This window comes from Vulpes lagopus, chromosome 6 (genome assembly GCF_018345385.1).
Source record: "Vulpes lagopus strain Blue_001 chromosome 6, ASM1834538v1, whole genome shotgun sequence".
Classification (NCBI taxonomy): Eukaryota; Metazoa; Chordata; class Mammalia; order Carnivora; family Canidae; genus Vulpes; species Vulpes lagopus.
In genome coordinates, this window is record NC_054829.1 from 111,990,509 (window position 1) to 112,008,682 (window position 18,174).

The 18,174-nt window shown below is 36.1% G+C and overlaps 1 protein-coding gene across 1 annotated transcript; it reads left to right on the top strand.

Moving 5' to 3' along the window:
• The first annotated feature begins 11,350 nt into the window (after positions 1-11,350).
• On the top strand, positions 11,351-11,572 carry LOC121492835 (ubiquitin-like protein 5). The gene has a single exon (XM_041758030.1). The coding sequence runs from the start codon at positions 11,351-11,353 to the stop codon at positions 11,570-11,572; it is 222 nt and encodes a 73-aa protein (XP_041613964.1).
• The last annotated feature ends 6,602 nt before the right edge of the window (positions 11,573-18,174 follow it).

Consider the following 18,174-nt stretch of genomic DNA (forward strand, 5'->3'; position numbering starts at 1 on the left):
AATTTCATTCTTTTCATATGTAACTAATATATAATACAAATTCCTTAGAGCTTATAGAGACAGCTCATCTTTCCTGAGCAAAGTAAAAATCTGCTAAAAGAAATATAATCTTTATTGGAAATTTTTCTCAATACTTAAAAGTAATGTTAAAAAGACTATGGAAATTTTGGCAAAGAAGAGAAGACACACAGAATATTTTACCTTTAATTGGTGATTAGAGTCAATGTGGCTGAATGAATCTCATATATCTCCTATTGTGGAAGGGCCTGGGGCAGAGAACAAATTAGCAAGTGACAGTGTTTTATCTGTTACCCAAACACTTAATTGTAACAATTTAATGATATAGTTGCACTCATATGCTCTGTTAGGAGTTTTTAAAATCCCTGGATTTAATTTAATTCATGAATAAGATATTCTCTGGACACATGGTAATGTGAAAACTCATGCCCTTAATTGTAGAAGAAAAAAAAAACAAAGTTAAGTCCTTAAAAAGTTAAGTTAAGCGATTGCTAGAGAGGACAGGCAATATTTAGTGAATGAATAAATGGGCATAAAGGAAGTTTAAGCAGAATAGTATCATGTTTACTCTGAAAATAGCTAGCCTGCCAGTATATAGGGTCATAGATTTCCATAGTCAGTACTTCACAGATTTTGAATACTTTTAATCCTCATTTCCATGGACAGATTTTCAGGTTCTTAAAATTTCAAACACATTTTTGTAAGATGTTGGAAAGTTCAAAGAAAAATGAGAGAATCTAATGCATGTTAATACAAATCTATCTTTTAAAATATCTTGAGCAGCCCGGGTGGCTCGGAGGTTTAGCGCGGCCTTCAGCCCAGGGCTTGATCCTGGAGTCCCGGGATTGAGTCCCACGTCGGGCTCCCTGCATGGAGCCCGCTTCTTCCCTCTGCCTGTGTCTCTTCCTCTCTCTCTCTCTCTCTCTCTCTCAAATTTTAAAAATAAATAAATAAAATTAAAAAAATAATCTTCACCTTAAAGTACATATTGCAAGTCAGATTCCCCAGGAAGTGGACCCTAAAGGAAAGAGAGTGTGATAGATATTAATTATTGAATATTCTCAGGATTCACACCTGTGGTTAATTTCAAAATAAGCATAGTGAATACATATTGATTTTTAGGCAGTATGAGCTTGGGTTTGTCCCTAAATTTATTACTTAATAAATCTATATAATTTTCCAATAAGTCTTTTGGGTTCTCGGTGAATTCCTTTTCACCAAAGTTCTGTGTTAAAGACCAGAAGGACTGTCTCACTTCACAGTGCTGGGAAGAAAAACTCTGGGAAGCAGCAGCTGCCAGGTCATGGTCTATGCAGCCGAGGGGTATACCGGGGTTCTGATTCACTGGGAGGCAGGGCCAGCCTGGTGAACTGAGAGGCTGTCTCGTCCAAGACACGAGAGACCTGAGGGTTTGAAGTCCTGATGGCACAAATGTTTCAAAAGACTTATTTGCAATGAACCTAACTACTCTTGGCTAATTAAAATGAAAATGAAAAATGAAAAGGGATGCCTGAGTGGCTCAGGTGGCTAAGCGTCCACTTCTGGCTCAGGTCATGACCCTGGGGTCCTGGGATCCAGTCCCATCAGGCTCTCTGCTCAGAGGGGAGTCTGCAGGTCTCTTCCTCTGACTTTCTCCACTTGTGTTCTCTCTCTCATTCAAATAAATAAATAAAACCTTGAAAAAACTTAAAATTAAGTTAAATTAAAATCAAAAGTCCCCCATTGAGATTCCTTCCAAAAGGAATTTAGCAAAGAATGTTAACAAATGCAAATAGTATTTATAAAAATTAGAGTATTATGAAGTATATAAATTTCTAAAAAAACTAATAAAATATTGGCTGAAAAGAATTTTAGATTGTCCTAGAATTAAAATATGCAGGAAGTTGCCATAACCATTACAGTATTATCCAAACACCTTCCATTTCAAGGGAAAATACTGACCAGATTTGGGCAGCAGGTACATTCATTGTCTAGACTGTACTTGGCAGTATCTGTCAAATGGGAGAAGCAGAGAAAAATGTCTATCAGAAGCCAACAATTATTTTCTTCTTCTCTTGACACAGTATCTGGGTCATTTATCTAGAAAGCACACTATTGCTTTTGACATCATATGCTCTGTAGGAATCCTGTTTCCCTTAACTTCTAATAGTGAAACTGGGAGGATAGTAGAAGCATTTGGCCAATTATTTCAGAAAACAAAACAAAACAAAACAAAACAAAAAACAAACAAACAAAAAAAACCAGTAACATAGAAGGGTCAATAATCTCAAAACGAATATTTTTAATGAACTTTGTTTCATCTTCTGATTCATCATTCATGATTGGTGTATGCATCTTTTATAAAATAAGTAATTGTTAAGGAATTAAACTGGTACTGCAATAATGATAATTATCCTCATTATTTCCATGACTCAGCAAATTATTTTGACTTAATAGATACTACAAATCTTGTAGTAACTTGCAGTAAATCCTTCTGTAGAATGACTTGTTCCAGTAGGTAATTACTGCATAATACTTTCTTATTATAATGTTGATTCTAATCTTATAGGAACTTAGAAACTCAGTCTTAAGGTAATACATTTTTTTATCACTCCATTCCTGTTAACTTTCATCTCATTGAATGCCATTCTCTTTCCTTTGAGTTATAGTACGTATATTCTTAAATCTTTATACAAAATTTCTCCTAGGAGTATAAGCACAAAAAACAGAAAAAAACCAAACACCAAAAAACTAATCTTTAACAAATCTCTATCTCCAAAAGTTCAAGACCTAAACTTTGCCATATTAATATTGATGTTGCAGTAAACAGGTATTTATGATGTTTTATTTCCATGAAAATGACATAAAATTGTATTTTATAGTACATTACATTTATTCTCTTGTAAAACTCTCTAGTTGTGCTTTTCTTTCTTTCTTTTTTGGTATGTTTGTTACTGGTGAGAGAGTCTGTGTTGTGTGAGGTGAGGTCTCTGTCAGGGATCTGCCCTCCATGAAAGATAGCCAGAGGAAAGGAGCAAGCAGGAAGCAGTTCATTAGAGTGAGAATACGCTCTCCAGGTGGGAGTGGGGCGGTTCCCAGTGATGGAATGACTCCTGGGTTGTTTTGGGATTGGATATTATCAAATCTCTGGGCTGGGAGGAGCTATGAGATAGAATGGGGTGGTCTCTAATGAAGGCCACTTACAATCAATTGGGGAACTCCTCCCACAAGCCTGGAGGGGGAGTTTTTAAACCTACAAGTTTTCTACCAGAACCCTTATGGTTCAGCCTTTCTCCCTGGGTTGTAGGGGATAGGAGTGTACTGTCAATGCAAATATATTATAATGAGTCTGGGGTTTACCCTGAGGCAGCAGTGGAACAAGAGAAGCAGGCTCTGCACTTACTACTCTGGATCTCTCCGACCCAAGGTCTTGGAAGGCACAAGGTCAGAAAGTGGTACTCCAGGGCTTTTAATGTGTAGCTTATTTATCAGGGTCCTAGCCTCAAGCTCCTGTCTCTTTGATACAGAAGAGCTTGGTTACTGTCTCATGGAGTCAAAGAATGAATCTCACAAAGGAAAGTGAGTAAACGGATAGAAGTTTATTAAGTGACGATACAGAGAAAACTCTCAGAAGTTAGAGGGGTCTTAACAGGGTTGCCACTGAGGGCTTGTAGGGTTGGTCTTTTATCGAGAGCCTCATCAGGGAACCTAAATTCTTTTAACATATCCATTGGTACCACCATTCAGTAATGGCTTACTCCCTTTTTAGAGTCTGATGAATTTTTTGTTGGTTACAAGTAGCTGTTATAACAAGACACCCTCCCCGCCCACACCTAGGGCAGAGTGATCTGGCTTATCCCTTATGTCTGGTTTCCTTACACCTCAGCATTTTGGGGATTTTGTGAGCTACTTCCATAGCCCCCTACCAAGCCCTGCCAAGCCCCATTGTCCCTAATTCATCTTTCCCCTTCAAGGATTTAGGACTCTTCCCTCCCGTTATTCCTTCTACTGCTCTGATCTAGCTTCTTCCTAACATTTTACAGGTATCAAAAGAAGAAACACCTAGCACTTTGTGAAATTAATTCACAAACCAATATAGTTCTTCCCTATTCTCTAAGAATTTTGGAGAAAAGTTTCTTGCAAGTCACAGAATCTGGGGACACTTAAAATATTAGCCTGTAACTTTCCTTTTACTTGCATAGTTAACATTAAACAGAACAAAGAGCAAGTATCTTTAAGTAAATAATAAGATTATTTGGGAATAGCAAGAGCAATTGCAACGTGGGATAAACAAGGTATGGTGAACCATGGACAAGTCTGAAGATACAAAGGGAAGTTCAGCTTGTGCTAGGTTTTAGGAGGAAATTGGTTGAACAGAAGTTATTGAAGCAGAACAAGAGTTTGAGGTTATGGCAGTTTCTCATTGGCTGCATGGGTTGGATGCTGTTGCAGTGAGGGAACTGTTCCTTCTTTTCCTTAAAAGAGAAGATAAAATTCCTAAAAACATATAATTTCTTTTGAATTAATCCTTGCTTTCTAACTACTAGTTATACTGGCTGCAAGAAGTAGTATGTGGGGGGAGAGCTCCCCCTTCAGGGTTTCCTGACTCAACTTAAATTCCCTTTATTATTTTATTTTAATAATTTAATTTAATTTAAATTAATTAATTTAGTTTTATTTTATTATTTTTTTTTCACAACAGGTTCTAGAAACTCTGTGGAAAACGAATTTGAAATTAGACTCTGTATTACTTTCCTCATGATACCATAACAAATGGCTAGAAATTTATTATTTTATAGTTCTTAGAGGTCAGAAGTTTCATGTGGGACTCACTGGACTAAAATCAAAATATCTACAGGCTGATTTCCTTTCTGTAGACTCTAGGAGAGAATGTTTTATTTTTTGTCTGGCTTCCAGAGGCCACGTGCATTCTTCAGCTTAGGTGTGCTTCTGCACAGCCAGCATCACATAACAACACTCTCTTTTGTCAGTTCCTCTTCCACTTTTGAGGACTCTTGTGATTCCAGTGGGTCCACATGGATAATCCAGTATAACTTCCCTATTTAGATCAACTGTTTAGTAACTTTAATTCTGTCTGTAATTTTCATTGCTCTTTTGTCATGTAAAGCAAAATATTTACAGATTCCAGAGACGGGGAAGTGGACATCTTAGGAGGGAGGTGAGAAGGAGCATTATTTGTCTACCACCATCTTTTTTTTTTTTTTTTGAGATTTTATTGATTTATTTGAAAAAGAGAGGGAGGAAGCACAAGTGGAGCAAAGGGCAGAGGGAGGGGGAGAAGCAGACTCCCTCCTATGAGAGATTCTAGGACCCCAGGATCGTGACCTGAGCAGAACGCAGATGCCTAACCGACTGAACCACCCAGGTACCACTGTCTACAACTATCTTAATTAAGTTTCATACATGCCTTTGTTTGAAAGACTGGGAAGCTGTAAAGAAAGCTATATCAGCATGAAAAATACTAAGTTACTGGGGAACCACCATACCATGAGTGGGGAAAAGGTTTTATGGAAAGGCTGAGCGATGTTCAGTTTCCTGTGGAGGAGAAAAAAGACTACATTTAAAAGAAAGAATCCCTAGAGGATAACGCAGGCAACACCCTTTTTGAACTTGGCCACAGCAACTTCTTGCAAGATACATCCATGAAGGCAAGAGAAACAAAAGCAAAAATGAACTATTAGGACTTCATCAAGATAAAAAGCTTCTGCACAGCAAGAGAAACAGTCAACAAAACTAAAAGACAACCTACAGAATGGGAGGAGATATTCGCAAATGACCTATCAGATAAAGGGCTAGTAACCAAGATCTTTAAAGAACTTATTAAACTCAACAGCAAAGAAACAAACAATCCAATCATGAAATGGGCAAAAGACATGAACAGAAATGTCACAGAGGAAGACATAGTCATGGCCAACAAGCACATGAGAAAATGCTCCGCATCACTGGCCATCAGGGAAATACACATCAAAACCAGAATGAGATACCACCTCACACCAGTGAGAATGGGGAAAATTAAAAGAAAGAATCATATCAGTAATGGTTTTGGCCTCAGAGATCCTTTGTACCACACATACGTATGTACATTTATTTACAAATAAATTTATTGTAAACCTTGCATATGCTACCTCAGTCACTCAGGGTCTGGTCCTCAGTGCTTGTAATTCTGAGGTCTAGCTTGAAAACCATCCCATTTGGGATTCAGAACACATCTCTTGTAAGTTCCATTTAAACAAAAGTTAGCCATTTCCAAATATTAAGTCAGTTTCGGGTTTATACCCCTGTCAATATTCACAAATGGATACTTTTATGGAATGCAGGAAGGATTTGGGAATCATGGGTTCTTAAGGGAGTAAAAAGGTAAATTACTAGCATGTGGAATTCCTCTTCCTAGCACAAATGCAAAAGATACTGTCATGCTGAAGCGTCATATCTAAGAGTGCTGAGGATCTATATATTCCCTGTTTCATTTTCTGTTCAGATGCAGCTTTTATTCTGTTTGATACTTCCAGAGAAAGCACAAATTTGCAAGCTTTTAGTAACCGTTGCACAGGTGGCTAAGGATCACAGCCTATTATTATCTATGGAAGCATACCTCTTAAGATAGTAAGATTGAAATTTTCATTTAAGTTTGCTAAATATTTAGGCATATGGTATATGGAGTTTATTTGTACTAATAACCCTGCAAATATCAGAGACAGATTTGCAGGACTGGTCCAAAAGATCAACTTTAGAAAAACCTTCTAAGGGACACCTGGGTACCTCACTGGTTGAGCCTCTGCCTTTGGCTCAAGGAGTGATCCTGGGATCCAGGATCAAGTCCCATGTTGGTCTCCTTGCATAGAGCCTGCTTCTCCCTCTGCCTGTGTCTCTGCCTCACTCTCTCTCTGTGTCTCTCATGAATAAATAAATAAATAAATAAATAAATAATCTTAAAAAAAAGAAAAAATGATTTCTTATTACTTTATTTATAGTCTATTATAAGACATGGAATGGTATAAGAGAAAATACCTTCAACAGCATTTTTATTGTTACTGTTTTTACAGCAAATACAAAAAGATATTTCACTTGATCCATACTTGAAGGTAAAATCTGATAAATTCATGTCATTCAATGCTATTCAGGATTTTATTTATATTTTTGATTCTTTATCAAGGCTAGCAGTGAGCAAGAGTGTTCTGTGTCACTCAGAAATGCTTGTTGGAACTCCAGGGACCGGCATCTGCAATGAATCAGTGGAAAGGATCACTGATAAAACATACTTTGATAGAGGAAAATGTTAAGTAGATCCAATGATTCATGAAGAACCTTTTTGATCTTTCTCTGTATTTGTGTTCTGAACATGCTGTGGATCGTCTGCAGCCAAAATCTGATATGAGAAATAGCAGTTTTCCCTCCTGCTCAGAAAAAAAGTATTCAGTGTGGAAACAGCTGAAAATGCATATTTTGAATATTGCTACAATCCAAATACTCCATGAAATGGTTTATTTTATCCTATGAATCGATGTGGAGAAGAAAGGCAAAAGAAATATAGAAAAATATTAAATTTCCTTACAATGTACAGCCCATTGATAATATTTGAGACAGTGAGAGTGATCTTGCTTATGGAGCTCAACTGCCTCAATGTTAATCCTTAGCTAAAGGCAAAAGACAATCTTAGTTTGACATTAGCCTGACCGCCTTATGCTATCCCTAACCCCCGTCCCAACTTGAAACTATATAATCAGTCACTACTCACAACCCCACCACGGTCCTGTTCACATTTGTCCCTATGCTTTAATAAAACCACATTTTTTTGTAATAAAAATATCTCAAGAATTTTTCACTGTTCGCTCCCAGACACCAACATTTCATGTCACAAGGGGCTGATCAATATCACATAAGATTAATTTTTTTTGAAATATGTATAGTTCACTTTCTAATATGTGATAACCTATTGTCTTGCTTCTGAGCTATTAAGTAATATGAAAAAAACAATAAGTCATATAGAAGGAGTAGGTCAATGTAGAGACTAGGTATTATAAATAAGAAGTTCATAGGGAATATAAATAAGAGGAACTAAACAATTGAATGTATGATTATTTGAATCAATTAGATTACCCTTTAAAAATTGCTTTCACTATATTTGGGAAAAATTTACTTTGTCATTTATCCTCTGGTAGATTATACAGGGACATTTTCCTCCCAGAATAAGAAAATAAAGAAAACAAACACACAAAACTTCCAAATTGAAAAAGTTACCTGATGATCAACATTTTATTAAATAGTTTTAAAATATATATCTTTCAAGAATTATTTTTGAAACTTAAACCTGTTACTAAAGATATTTCTAGGAAATAATTAACTTATCACCCAACATATTTTGCTTAAATGAAATATTTCAATTTACAGGTTTTAGTGCTCATTATGAATATATCCAATATGCCCATTTAAATGGGCCTACATTTCAAGTATATTTAGAAATAACAATTTAATTAAATATAATTTATTTATGTAAAATGTACCACTTTTATTTTTAATAGAATGCAATACCCAGCATCATCTATTCTTATATTTATTTATTTATTTATTTATTTATTTATTAAAAATTGTATTTATTTATTCGTGAGAGGCAGAGAGAGAGAAACAGAGACACAGGCAGAAGGGGAAGCAGGCTCCATGGAGGGAGCCCGATGCAGAACTTGATCCCAAGACTCCAGGATCATGCCCTGGGCCAAAGACAGGCACTACACCACTGAGCCACCCAGCCGTCCCTCTTATAGATATTTAGAATGTAAAATAATAAGAAAAAAAAGGAAGGAAAAACAGAGAGATAGAGGACAGAAAGAAAAAGAGATAGGAAAAACAGCTAAAACAAATGAAAATTCAGACGTGTGGTACTAAGAAAACTCAAATTTTGAAAGTAGTAAAAGTCACTTGCAAATTTACACAGATATATCTAGCATATGTAAGAGAAAAAAATTTTAATACAATTTTACAACTCATTCTAAAATTCTAATAAAACCAAATGAGAATGAACTGAACATTTTACTTATGAAATGCACGTGGAGAGCATGAGTAAACAGAAACGACATTGCATCTTCTGGATGTTATGAATACATAAGAAAAAAGTGATTTCACTTGTAATGGAAATTGAAGAAGCTGCCATTTTTTTGCCAATTGTAAGGTCAAATATTTAAGTGAATTATAATGTTTAATATGGAAGGGAGGAATTAATAGTATCAAATTCTACATATCAGATTTTCAAAAGGATAATTTGGTAATGAAGATAAAAATTATTAAAAATGCTTGCACTGTTATATTCAAGAATTGCATTTCTAGGAATTTATCCTCTACAAATGCACATGTACATAAAAATATGTATAATAATTTCTATCATAATATTGTTTATAATAAAAAATTGGGAATAAACTAATATTCCATACTAGATAATTTATATAAATTTGATTGACTCGATGAAACATGCTGCAATTAAGTGTTATTTTGTATTATGTAGATATAATAATGAACATTCTTTAGACTGTGAATTATATATATTGTATACATATACTATTATACATATCATTATACTATATATAATGCACATTACATATATTCTAAAAATATACACTGTATACACTATTGTTTTTTATTTTATTTTTTTTTATTTATGATGATAGTCACAGAGAGAGAGAGAGAGGCAGAGACACAGGAGGAGGAAGAAGCAGGCTCCATGCACCGGGAGCCCGATGTGGGATTCGATCCTGGGTCTCCAGGATCGCCCCCTGGGCCAAAGGCAGGCGCCAAACCGCTGCGCCACCCAGGGATCCCCTGTATACACTATTTATATTATTATATATATGAAGAAAGATACATAGCAAAATTTTTGTATTATCCAAAAGTGATCAAAATGTATAAGAATTTTATTTTTATTGTAATTCTTTCTGTACCGTAATTTATTTCTGTAATTTATTTCTCCCTAGTGAGCATATATTACTTTTATAAACATAAAATATAATTTTAAAAAAGTCTCTTTGAATTTCTAAATTATTAGATTATAGTGAAATGATAGGTAATCTGTAAATAAGAATATATATCATATAAAATAGATAATATTTACAGAATGAAAGGCTGCAAACACTGTGTATAACATAATCCTTTTTCATAATTTTAAGATGTACCTATGAATTAATTTCTTCAATAATAGTTATAAAAAATAATGGTTATAGAAATTATAGAATTAAAAAAAAAACATTTTCATTAAATCTCTACCAGAAAATGCAGAAATGACTTACCTACATGAGATTTGTACGTATTTATGAACATTGAAAAATAACAGGACAATGGAGAAACAATTCAACTTCATATAGTTAATTATCATTTTAGTCTTAATTGTTCAATATTTAAAAATCTTTTTTGATCAAAGTTGTTATAATTTATCCTTTCAAAACAGCTAACTGCTGGTTCCATTTAGTATACTATAGAAAACTTATTAAGAAATAGCTTTCTTAAAAAAAAAGAAATAGCTTTCTTACCCTAATATGACAAAAATTATGTGGCATTAAAAAGCAAAAAATGTAGTAACTCCTCAAGTTTTTGGAAATGTTTAAGGGGCAATGCAATGGTCATACCAGAGCTTACCATTTCAAAGCCTTAAGTTATTCTTAAGGATTTTCTAATATGCAGTACATTTGGGGAAACCTCCACTTTCTTCTCACAAATATCAGCCAAGTAGCAAGGCATGGTAACCAAAATAATCAATAAATACAAGCTCTATTGAAAATATATTTTGTTAGTTTCTTATCTGGTATATGTGTATCTTAAAGATTATTAATAGAATATATCAATCACTTTACTAATTTCACTTATAAAATTTTTCCTTGATCACGAGTGCATTTAAATGAATGACAACCAAAAATAAGCAGACTTTAGATTAAATCAAACATGTTTTCATTCTTATATACAGATCAAATTTATAAACTTTACAAAATGACAACTGTTTGCAGATTATATGATAAATATAGTTGTAGCTTCAAAAATGACTATAACAAACAGAAAAAAAATTAACTTATCAAAAACTTTTCAAATTTCTCCATACACTTAACTAGGTAGGCCACAGAGTATGATAGTATGCAAGTTATTAAAATCTGTTAACAAGGCATAACACATATATTTCTACTTAATGAGGTTTCTATAATCAAGGCTTGTCAAGTCCATTATGTTCTGGGCATCATAGACTATATTAAGAAAAACCCGGCCAAAAAAAAAAAAAAAAAAGAAAGAAAGAAAGAAAAGAAAAAGAAAAAGAAAAACCCAGCCATCAAGGGTGTGCATGTCTGTGAAAGCTCCAGGCAGGATGATCGAGGTTGTTTGCAACGACCATCTAGAGAAGAAAGTGCGGGTTAAGTGCAACACTGATGACACCATCGGGGACCTTAAGAAGCTGATTGCAGCCCAAACTGGCACCTGTTGGAACAAGACCATCCTGAAGAAGTGCTACATGATTTCCAAGGACCACGTGTCTCTGGGGGACTATGAAATCTGCGATGGGATGAACCTGGAGCTTTATTACCAATAAAGCAGAATTCCTTCCCCCTGTCCTGCCCTGTCTTGCCCTCCCCTCAACTCCGCACCTCCTCTTCCCTCCTGTTCTCTCCCGTCCCCTCTTCTCTACTCTCTCCCTCACACTGCTAGGGATGTTTGTTTTTAAAAACTCATGTTAATAAAATCTTAGAAATTGAAAAAAAAAAAAAAAAGCTGTTTGGTCATATCCAAATCAGGTCTCTTACTAACACAATATTTTTTTGGAGTTGTTTTATTCATGATAAACACCAAAGGGGAAAAAAGTATTCTCACAGCCACGAAAAGTCATTAATTAGAGCTGACAGTTATGCTACAAGACAGTATGTTCATCTTATTCTGTAGACAGCTTTAATTTCACAAAACTTTTTTTAATTCTTAAATGGTATGCAGCAAGAACTAGATTTGATGATCAATATGTCAACCAGTGTTTAAAAGTTGACTCTTAGGGAGCTAATAACATTTCAGACTCTTGGTTCCAAAAGAGGAGATCTATGCATCAGAGGAATTCATAAAACAAATCATGGTTGAAAAGAATAGGTACTCTCCTTCCCTCAAAAATTTAGATAATATGGTATAGATGTTGTGTCCAAGATTGTGAATCCGAGAAACCACCAAGGAGCTGACACCAATGCAAGTACACGAGGGTTTATTAACAAGCTCCAGCTTGGGTCCAAGTATACCCAATACAGCAGAGCAGGGACTTGGACCCCAGGTGGGTTTCAGCTTAGTTTTAAGGGCTGGTCTAGGGGACCTCCAGAAGGGGGGGGAGGAATTTCTTCATTCTGATATGGGGGAAAGGGTGGGGGAGTTTCTTAAGCTCTGTTTTCATTCCAATATGGGACTTTCTGTCAAGGGCGTTCTGCGTTTTTTCCTGTAACTGAAGTCAGGTAAAGTTCAGCTCTTGTTCACAGGGGCCTGAGATGGCTGTACTTGTGCTAATGCTAAACTTGAGGTGGAATGGCCTTAATTTTCTCGGGCCTTCACAATATAGCAGCAAGACAAAAAGTAGCTCATAGTTTGGGAGGCCAATAAAACCAAAGATTTAGGAACTTCAGCTCTTTTGCTTTGATTCTGTAGGAACATTTCATCTGAATTCTCCAGAAATATTCACTTCTAATTTTTCAACTGTCATAGAGGTATCAGAAGTAACTGGGGAAAGACCATAAGTTTAAATCCCTAAAACATAATAGAAATTCTAGAGATTATCCCTAATTTCTAGTGATTCAACTTTTTTTTTTCTTTTTACTTTATCATGGTGTGAAAATGATAAGCATTCAGTAAAAACTGTACTTTGAATTGTGGATTTGGATCTTTTTCCAAGCTAGCTATGTGTGGTAGGATACTATCCAGTGATTCTGATCAACAGCAATGAGCCACACCTCCCAGTCAGTCACATGATCACAAAGGTAAACAAACTTAACAGAATTTTTTTATTTATTTATGATAGTCACACAGAGAGAGAGAGAGAGAGGCAGAGACATAGGCAGAGGGAGAAGCAGGCTCCATGCACCGGCAGCCCGACGTGGGATTCGATCCCAGGTCTCCAGGATCGCGCCCTGGGCCAAAGGCAGGCGCCAAACCGCTGCGCCACCCAGGGATCCCCTGAAAAGCTTTTCAGATGTACATTCCCAGGAATTATAAAGAGTAGAAAGATATTTGAAGGAACTGTTCATATTGGGATTGCAGCATGAGCTCTTCATCCTCAGAAACCTCTTCCTCTCTTTCTTTTTTTTTTTTATAATAGATTTATTTTTTATTGGTGTTCAATTTACCAACATACAGAATAACACCCAGTGCTCATCCCCTCAAGTGCCCCTCTCAGTGCAGTACTTTTTTTTAATAAATTAATTTTTATTGGTGTTCAATTTACCAACATACAGAATAACACCCAGTGCTCATCCCGTCAAGAGTCCCCCTCAGTGCCCGTCACCCATTCACCCCCACCCCCTGTACTCCTCCCCTTCCATCACCCCTAGTTCATTTCCCAGAGTTAGGAGTCTATGTTCTGTCTCCTTTGGTTTGTTTTTCATTGAGCAAAATCACCAAAAGGATTATCTATAGTAACTCTAAGTTTTCTCTTGAAATTATTCCAGTTAGGCTTTTGCTTACACCACCCAATAAAGCTGCTCTTGTTAGGATTAAGATGACATTGCAAAAATCTGTTGTCAGTTCTCAGCCCTCTTTAGCATCAGCAGTATTCATCACTGTGATTCCTCCATAATCCTGGATATTTTTTCATTTGTTTTCTAATATTTTAATATCTTTTTTAAAAATTTTAATTCTCCCAATCTCATATAGTATTCCTTCTTAGTCTCTTGTGCTGGCTCTTCCTCTTTTCATTGATCTAACTAACATTGGAAGGTGCTAGACTTCAGGAGCCCTCTCTTTTTCCCATCCCAGGTACTTTTTTCTGAATTTATTAATTTATATCATTTGTTACTTCTAAACTTGAGTATATAATAGAAATCATCTACTTTATCATGTTTTGCAAAACTAAACACTTGCTTTCATCCCCCAAACCTGTGCTACCAGCAGGCTTCCCCATCTTGGTTGAGGGCAACTCTAATACCTAAATATTGTGCTGTGAGTTGAGGAATCTTGGAAGTCTTTATTTATATTAACTTATCTTCATAATAACCCTGAGACACAAATTCTACAATTTTACCAGGCATAAAGAGGAAACTAAGAAATAAAAGCCTTAACCGAAGCTACAAAAGTCACACAGTCAGTGAGTGACAAAGCCAGCATCTGATCTTGGGGAGTGTATTCCCAGAGTGATCATGGAATCCCTACACTGAACTTGATGATTCACAAACACTTCTCATCTTTCATAGGACATATAAAAAATTTTGTTGAGAACTCTATTTATTCCTGGGATAGCTAAAATTAATTACTTCCTTTCCTATGCCTCCACTATCCAATAGCACTTTTATCAAAGTATTTTTTTTTTTAAAGATCCTATTTACTTGTTCATTAGAGACATGCAGAGGGAGAGAGGCAGAGACACAGGCAGAGAGAGAAGCAGGCTCTCTACAGGAAGCCTGATGTGAGACTCCATCTCGGGACTCCAGGATCACACCCTGAGCCAAAGGTAGACACTTAACTGCTGAGCCACCCAGGCGTCCCAGTATTTTTGTTTCTGTTCTAAGATCAGCTCCTTCCTGTGAAGGAAGATAAGATCTTTCAGAAGCTAAGGACTAGGGTGTGGGCCATCCCTGTTCTCACATGTTCTAGCTGCTAGTCACATTTTTTTTTCTTCAAAAGGCTCAACTGTATATTCAGGTTTTTATTGATTCACTGACTGCTAGTGTCAGCCTACTACAGCAAGAGCCTACAGTAGTTTTTGGCTTCACTAGTCTCAGTCATATATTGGGGCTGAAGTAATGAGACAATCAATGTCTGATAGTACCTGAAGTTCCTCCTCACTGGTGGATTAAATGACCTGTTTTTAATTTTTATGTATGTTAAGTTGGTTTGGGAGAACGGAACTTTTGTCATGCGTATGATATAAATGCAACTTTCTCATTAAATCCATCCCACTTGGCATAGCTAGATGATTTGACTTCTTTTCCATGTTCTGATTTGCATTTCAATTCTTCAGTGGGTCTGCACTTTTTGTGGTTGTTGTCATTGGTTGCTGTATATGTATTTTGATAGGATACACCCATCAATCCACTGCTGAAAATATCATAAATTGAAATGAATTCATGACACCTAATCTACTGAACATCATAGTTAAGTCTAGACTACATTAAACATGCTCAGAACCTTCACATAAGCCTACAGTTGGACAAAATTACCTAACCTGGAATCTATTTTATAATGTAGTGTTGAATATCTTACATAATTTACTGTACTGGAAGTAAAAAATCGAATAGTTGTATGGGTACAGAATGGTGTTAAAAAAAAATGAAAAGCTTTTCAGACTGTGAATTTGAGCACTCAATTGGGTAAGAGAATGCCACAGGAGACAGGCTGGGGAGAGTCTATACTTTCTGTGGGCTTGTTCATATTTAAGTTAAATTTAAATGCCCAGGATTTAGAACTGGTTTCTTATCCTATGGTGGATCATTCATTGCATTTGTAGATTGTGAAGACTCTTTATACATTTTCATTGCCATATCTCATTCCCAGTTCAGCATTCCTGCTTCTCTACATATTCTCAAGTAAATAAGTGATCTCTGAGTACTAAAATTGCAATGAAATAAATCATTCAGTACAAAAAAAAAACCAAAAATGGATTAATAATTGACAAGAGAAAGAGGACCAAGAATATTTTGTCCTCTTTTTATTTCTTTTTTTTTTCTTTTTATCTCTTGTATTTAACAATAAGAAAGGGGGCACCTGGGTGGCTCTTGATTTTGGTTCAGGTCATGACCTCAGGACTGTGGGATCCAGCCCCACGCTGGGCTCCACACTTGGTGTGGAGTCTGCTTGCACTTCTCTCTCTCTTTCTGCCACTCCCCCTGCTTGCATGTGGTCTCTCTCTCAATAAATAAATTTTAAAAATAATAAAACATAAGAAAACAAGAAAAGTGGTTGCATGTTGATGTAAGTCTTTTAGTAGAGAGAAGAAAATTGATGTGAAGGTAAAAAGACTGAAGGGACATTCTAGACTTAGTGAGAGGGGATAGAAATTAGTGCTCAAGTGAAAGGACTGACTTTGGCAATAAGTATTGATGGTTTATATATAAACATGGGATAATTTAAGTAGAAGTTTGGGCATATATTCCAGCAAATTTTCTGATCAATTCACCTACTCTACCTCTAGCTTTTTATTCATTAATATTCTAGGCTCCTGGAATACTGTAATCAATATATAATTGAAGCTCCAAATATAGGCATTGGCATAATTTTTGGTTCACAGATTTTGGGCTTATATAGTAAAGTTGAAGATACGGAAATCTGAACATATAACTTACTTATAGACATATTCATGGGGTTACATTTACCATGATTCCATAAACCATAATTCTTGAGGCTCCTATACTTTCATATACTTCAAGCCAAATGTTTCTGATTGAAAAACACCCAGGGAACCGAATCTGTAACTCTGAAGGCAGACACAGAAGCCATAGCATGTTGGATGGCAAACAGTGGCACTCAGTAGACACTTTTCAAACGGGGACACCTGGGTGGTTCAGTTGGCTTAGGATCTGCCTTTGGCTCAGGTCATGGCCCCAGAGTCCTGGCATCAAGCCCTGCATTGGGCTCCCTGCTGAGCAGGGAATCTGCTTCTCCCTCTCCTTCTCCCTCTGCCACTCTCCCTCTGCCACTCTCCCCGCACCTCCCCTCATGCTTCTTTTCTTTCTCTCTCAAATAATAAAATAAATAAAATATTTTAAAAAATGCTTGTCAAACAGAGTTTGATTTCAGAATTTTGCTTTGGTGCTCCAGGGTATAGTGTCTAGTTCATAATGTCAGCACATTTAAAAACAAATACTTCAGTCTGCTTGTGAGATTTACATCTACAACACCCCTTGATTTGCCTTAGCTATTATGGTGAGCAGAAATATGACCCCTACAGGTGTGTAAACCCTCATCCCAGAATCTATGAATATTTTACCTTAAATGGCTAAGGGGATTTTTCAAGTATAATTAAGGTTAAAGACTGTGAGATGGGGGTCACCCTCGATTTTCCATGCAGGACTGATGTAATCACATTGAGAGAGGCAGGAGGATCAGAGTCAGAGGAAATGTGATGAAGAGACAGAGGGAGGAGTGATGTAGCCACAAGCCAAGAAATGCAGGCAATTGGAAGCTGGAAAAGGCAAGGAGTAGATTTTTCCCCAGAGCCTTTGCTGACACTGGATTTTAGCTCCTTATGACTCATTTAAGACTTTTGACATCCAGAACCATTAGATAATAAATCAGTGCTTTTTAACCCAAAATTTCTGTGGTAATTTATTCCAGTGGAAACATTAAGGAGGATTAGGAACATGAGGAAGGAATGTGGCTATGAACCAGAATGTGTATTGTAAACACTTTATATAGATGAAGATGTACAACTAGAGTGCTCATGGCATGTAAGATTCTTAGTAATACATGCCTGAAAATTAAGCCATGTTGGACAATTAAAATATCTGGAAAGGAGATAAATAGTCAATTTAACAAAACCATAAGTGTTGAGGTAAATGCTATCTTATTAAAGATTTTATTTATTTATTCATGAGAGACACACAGAGAGAGGCAGAGAGATTGGCAGAGGACAAAGAAGGCTCCCTGCAGGAATCCTGACATGGAACTCAAGCCCAGTGTCCCGGAATCACCACGGGAGCCAAAGGCAGATGCTCAACCACTGAGCAACCCAGGCGCCCAAGGTAGATATTTTAAAGAAATTATTTGAATAGAATTTGACCAAAAGCATTATATTTAAAATTTATTAATACATAAATGTTCAAGTCAAAAATATTTCTGTAAGTATCCAGTTGGATCTTTCAGATATTGATCCCATTAGCCAAAAAAAAAAAGCAAAGATACATATAGCTTTGGAAATCCATTAGTGGCAGTCTATAATTTTCTCTTTGCCACCCTCCAAACTCAACCCTCTATCCTCTCTCTCTCTCATTTTCTTTTATTCTTCCAAATGTTATAGCA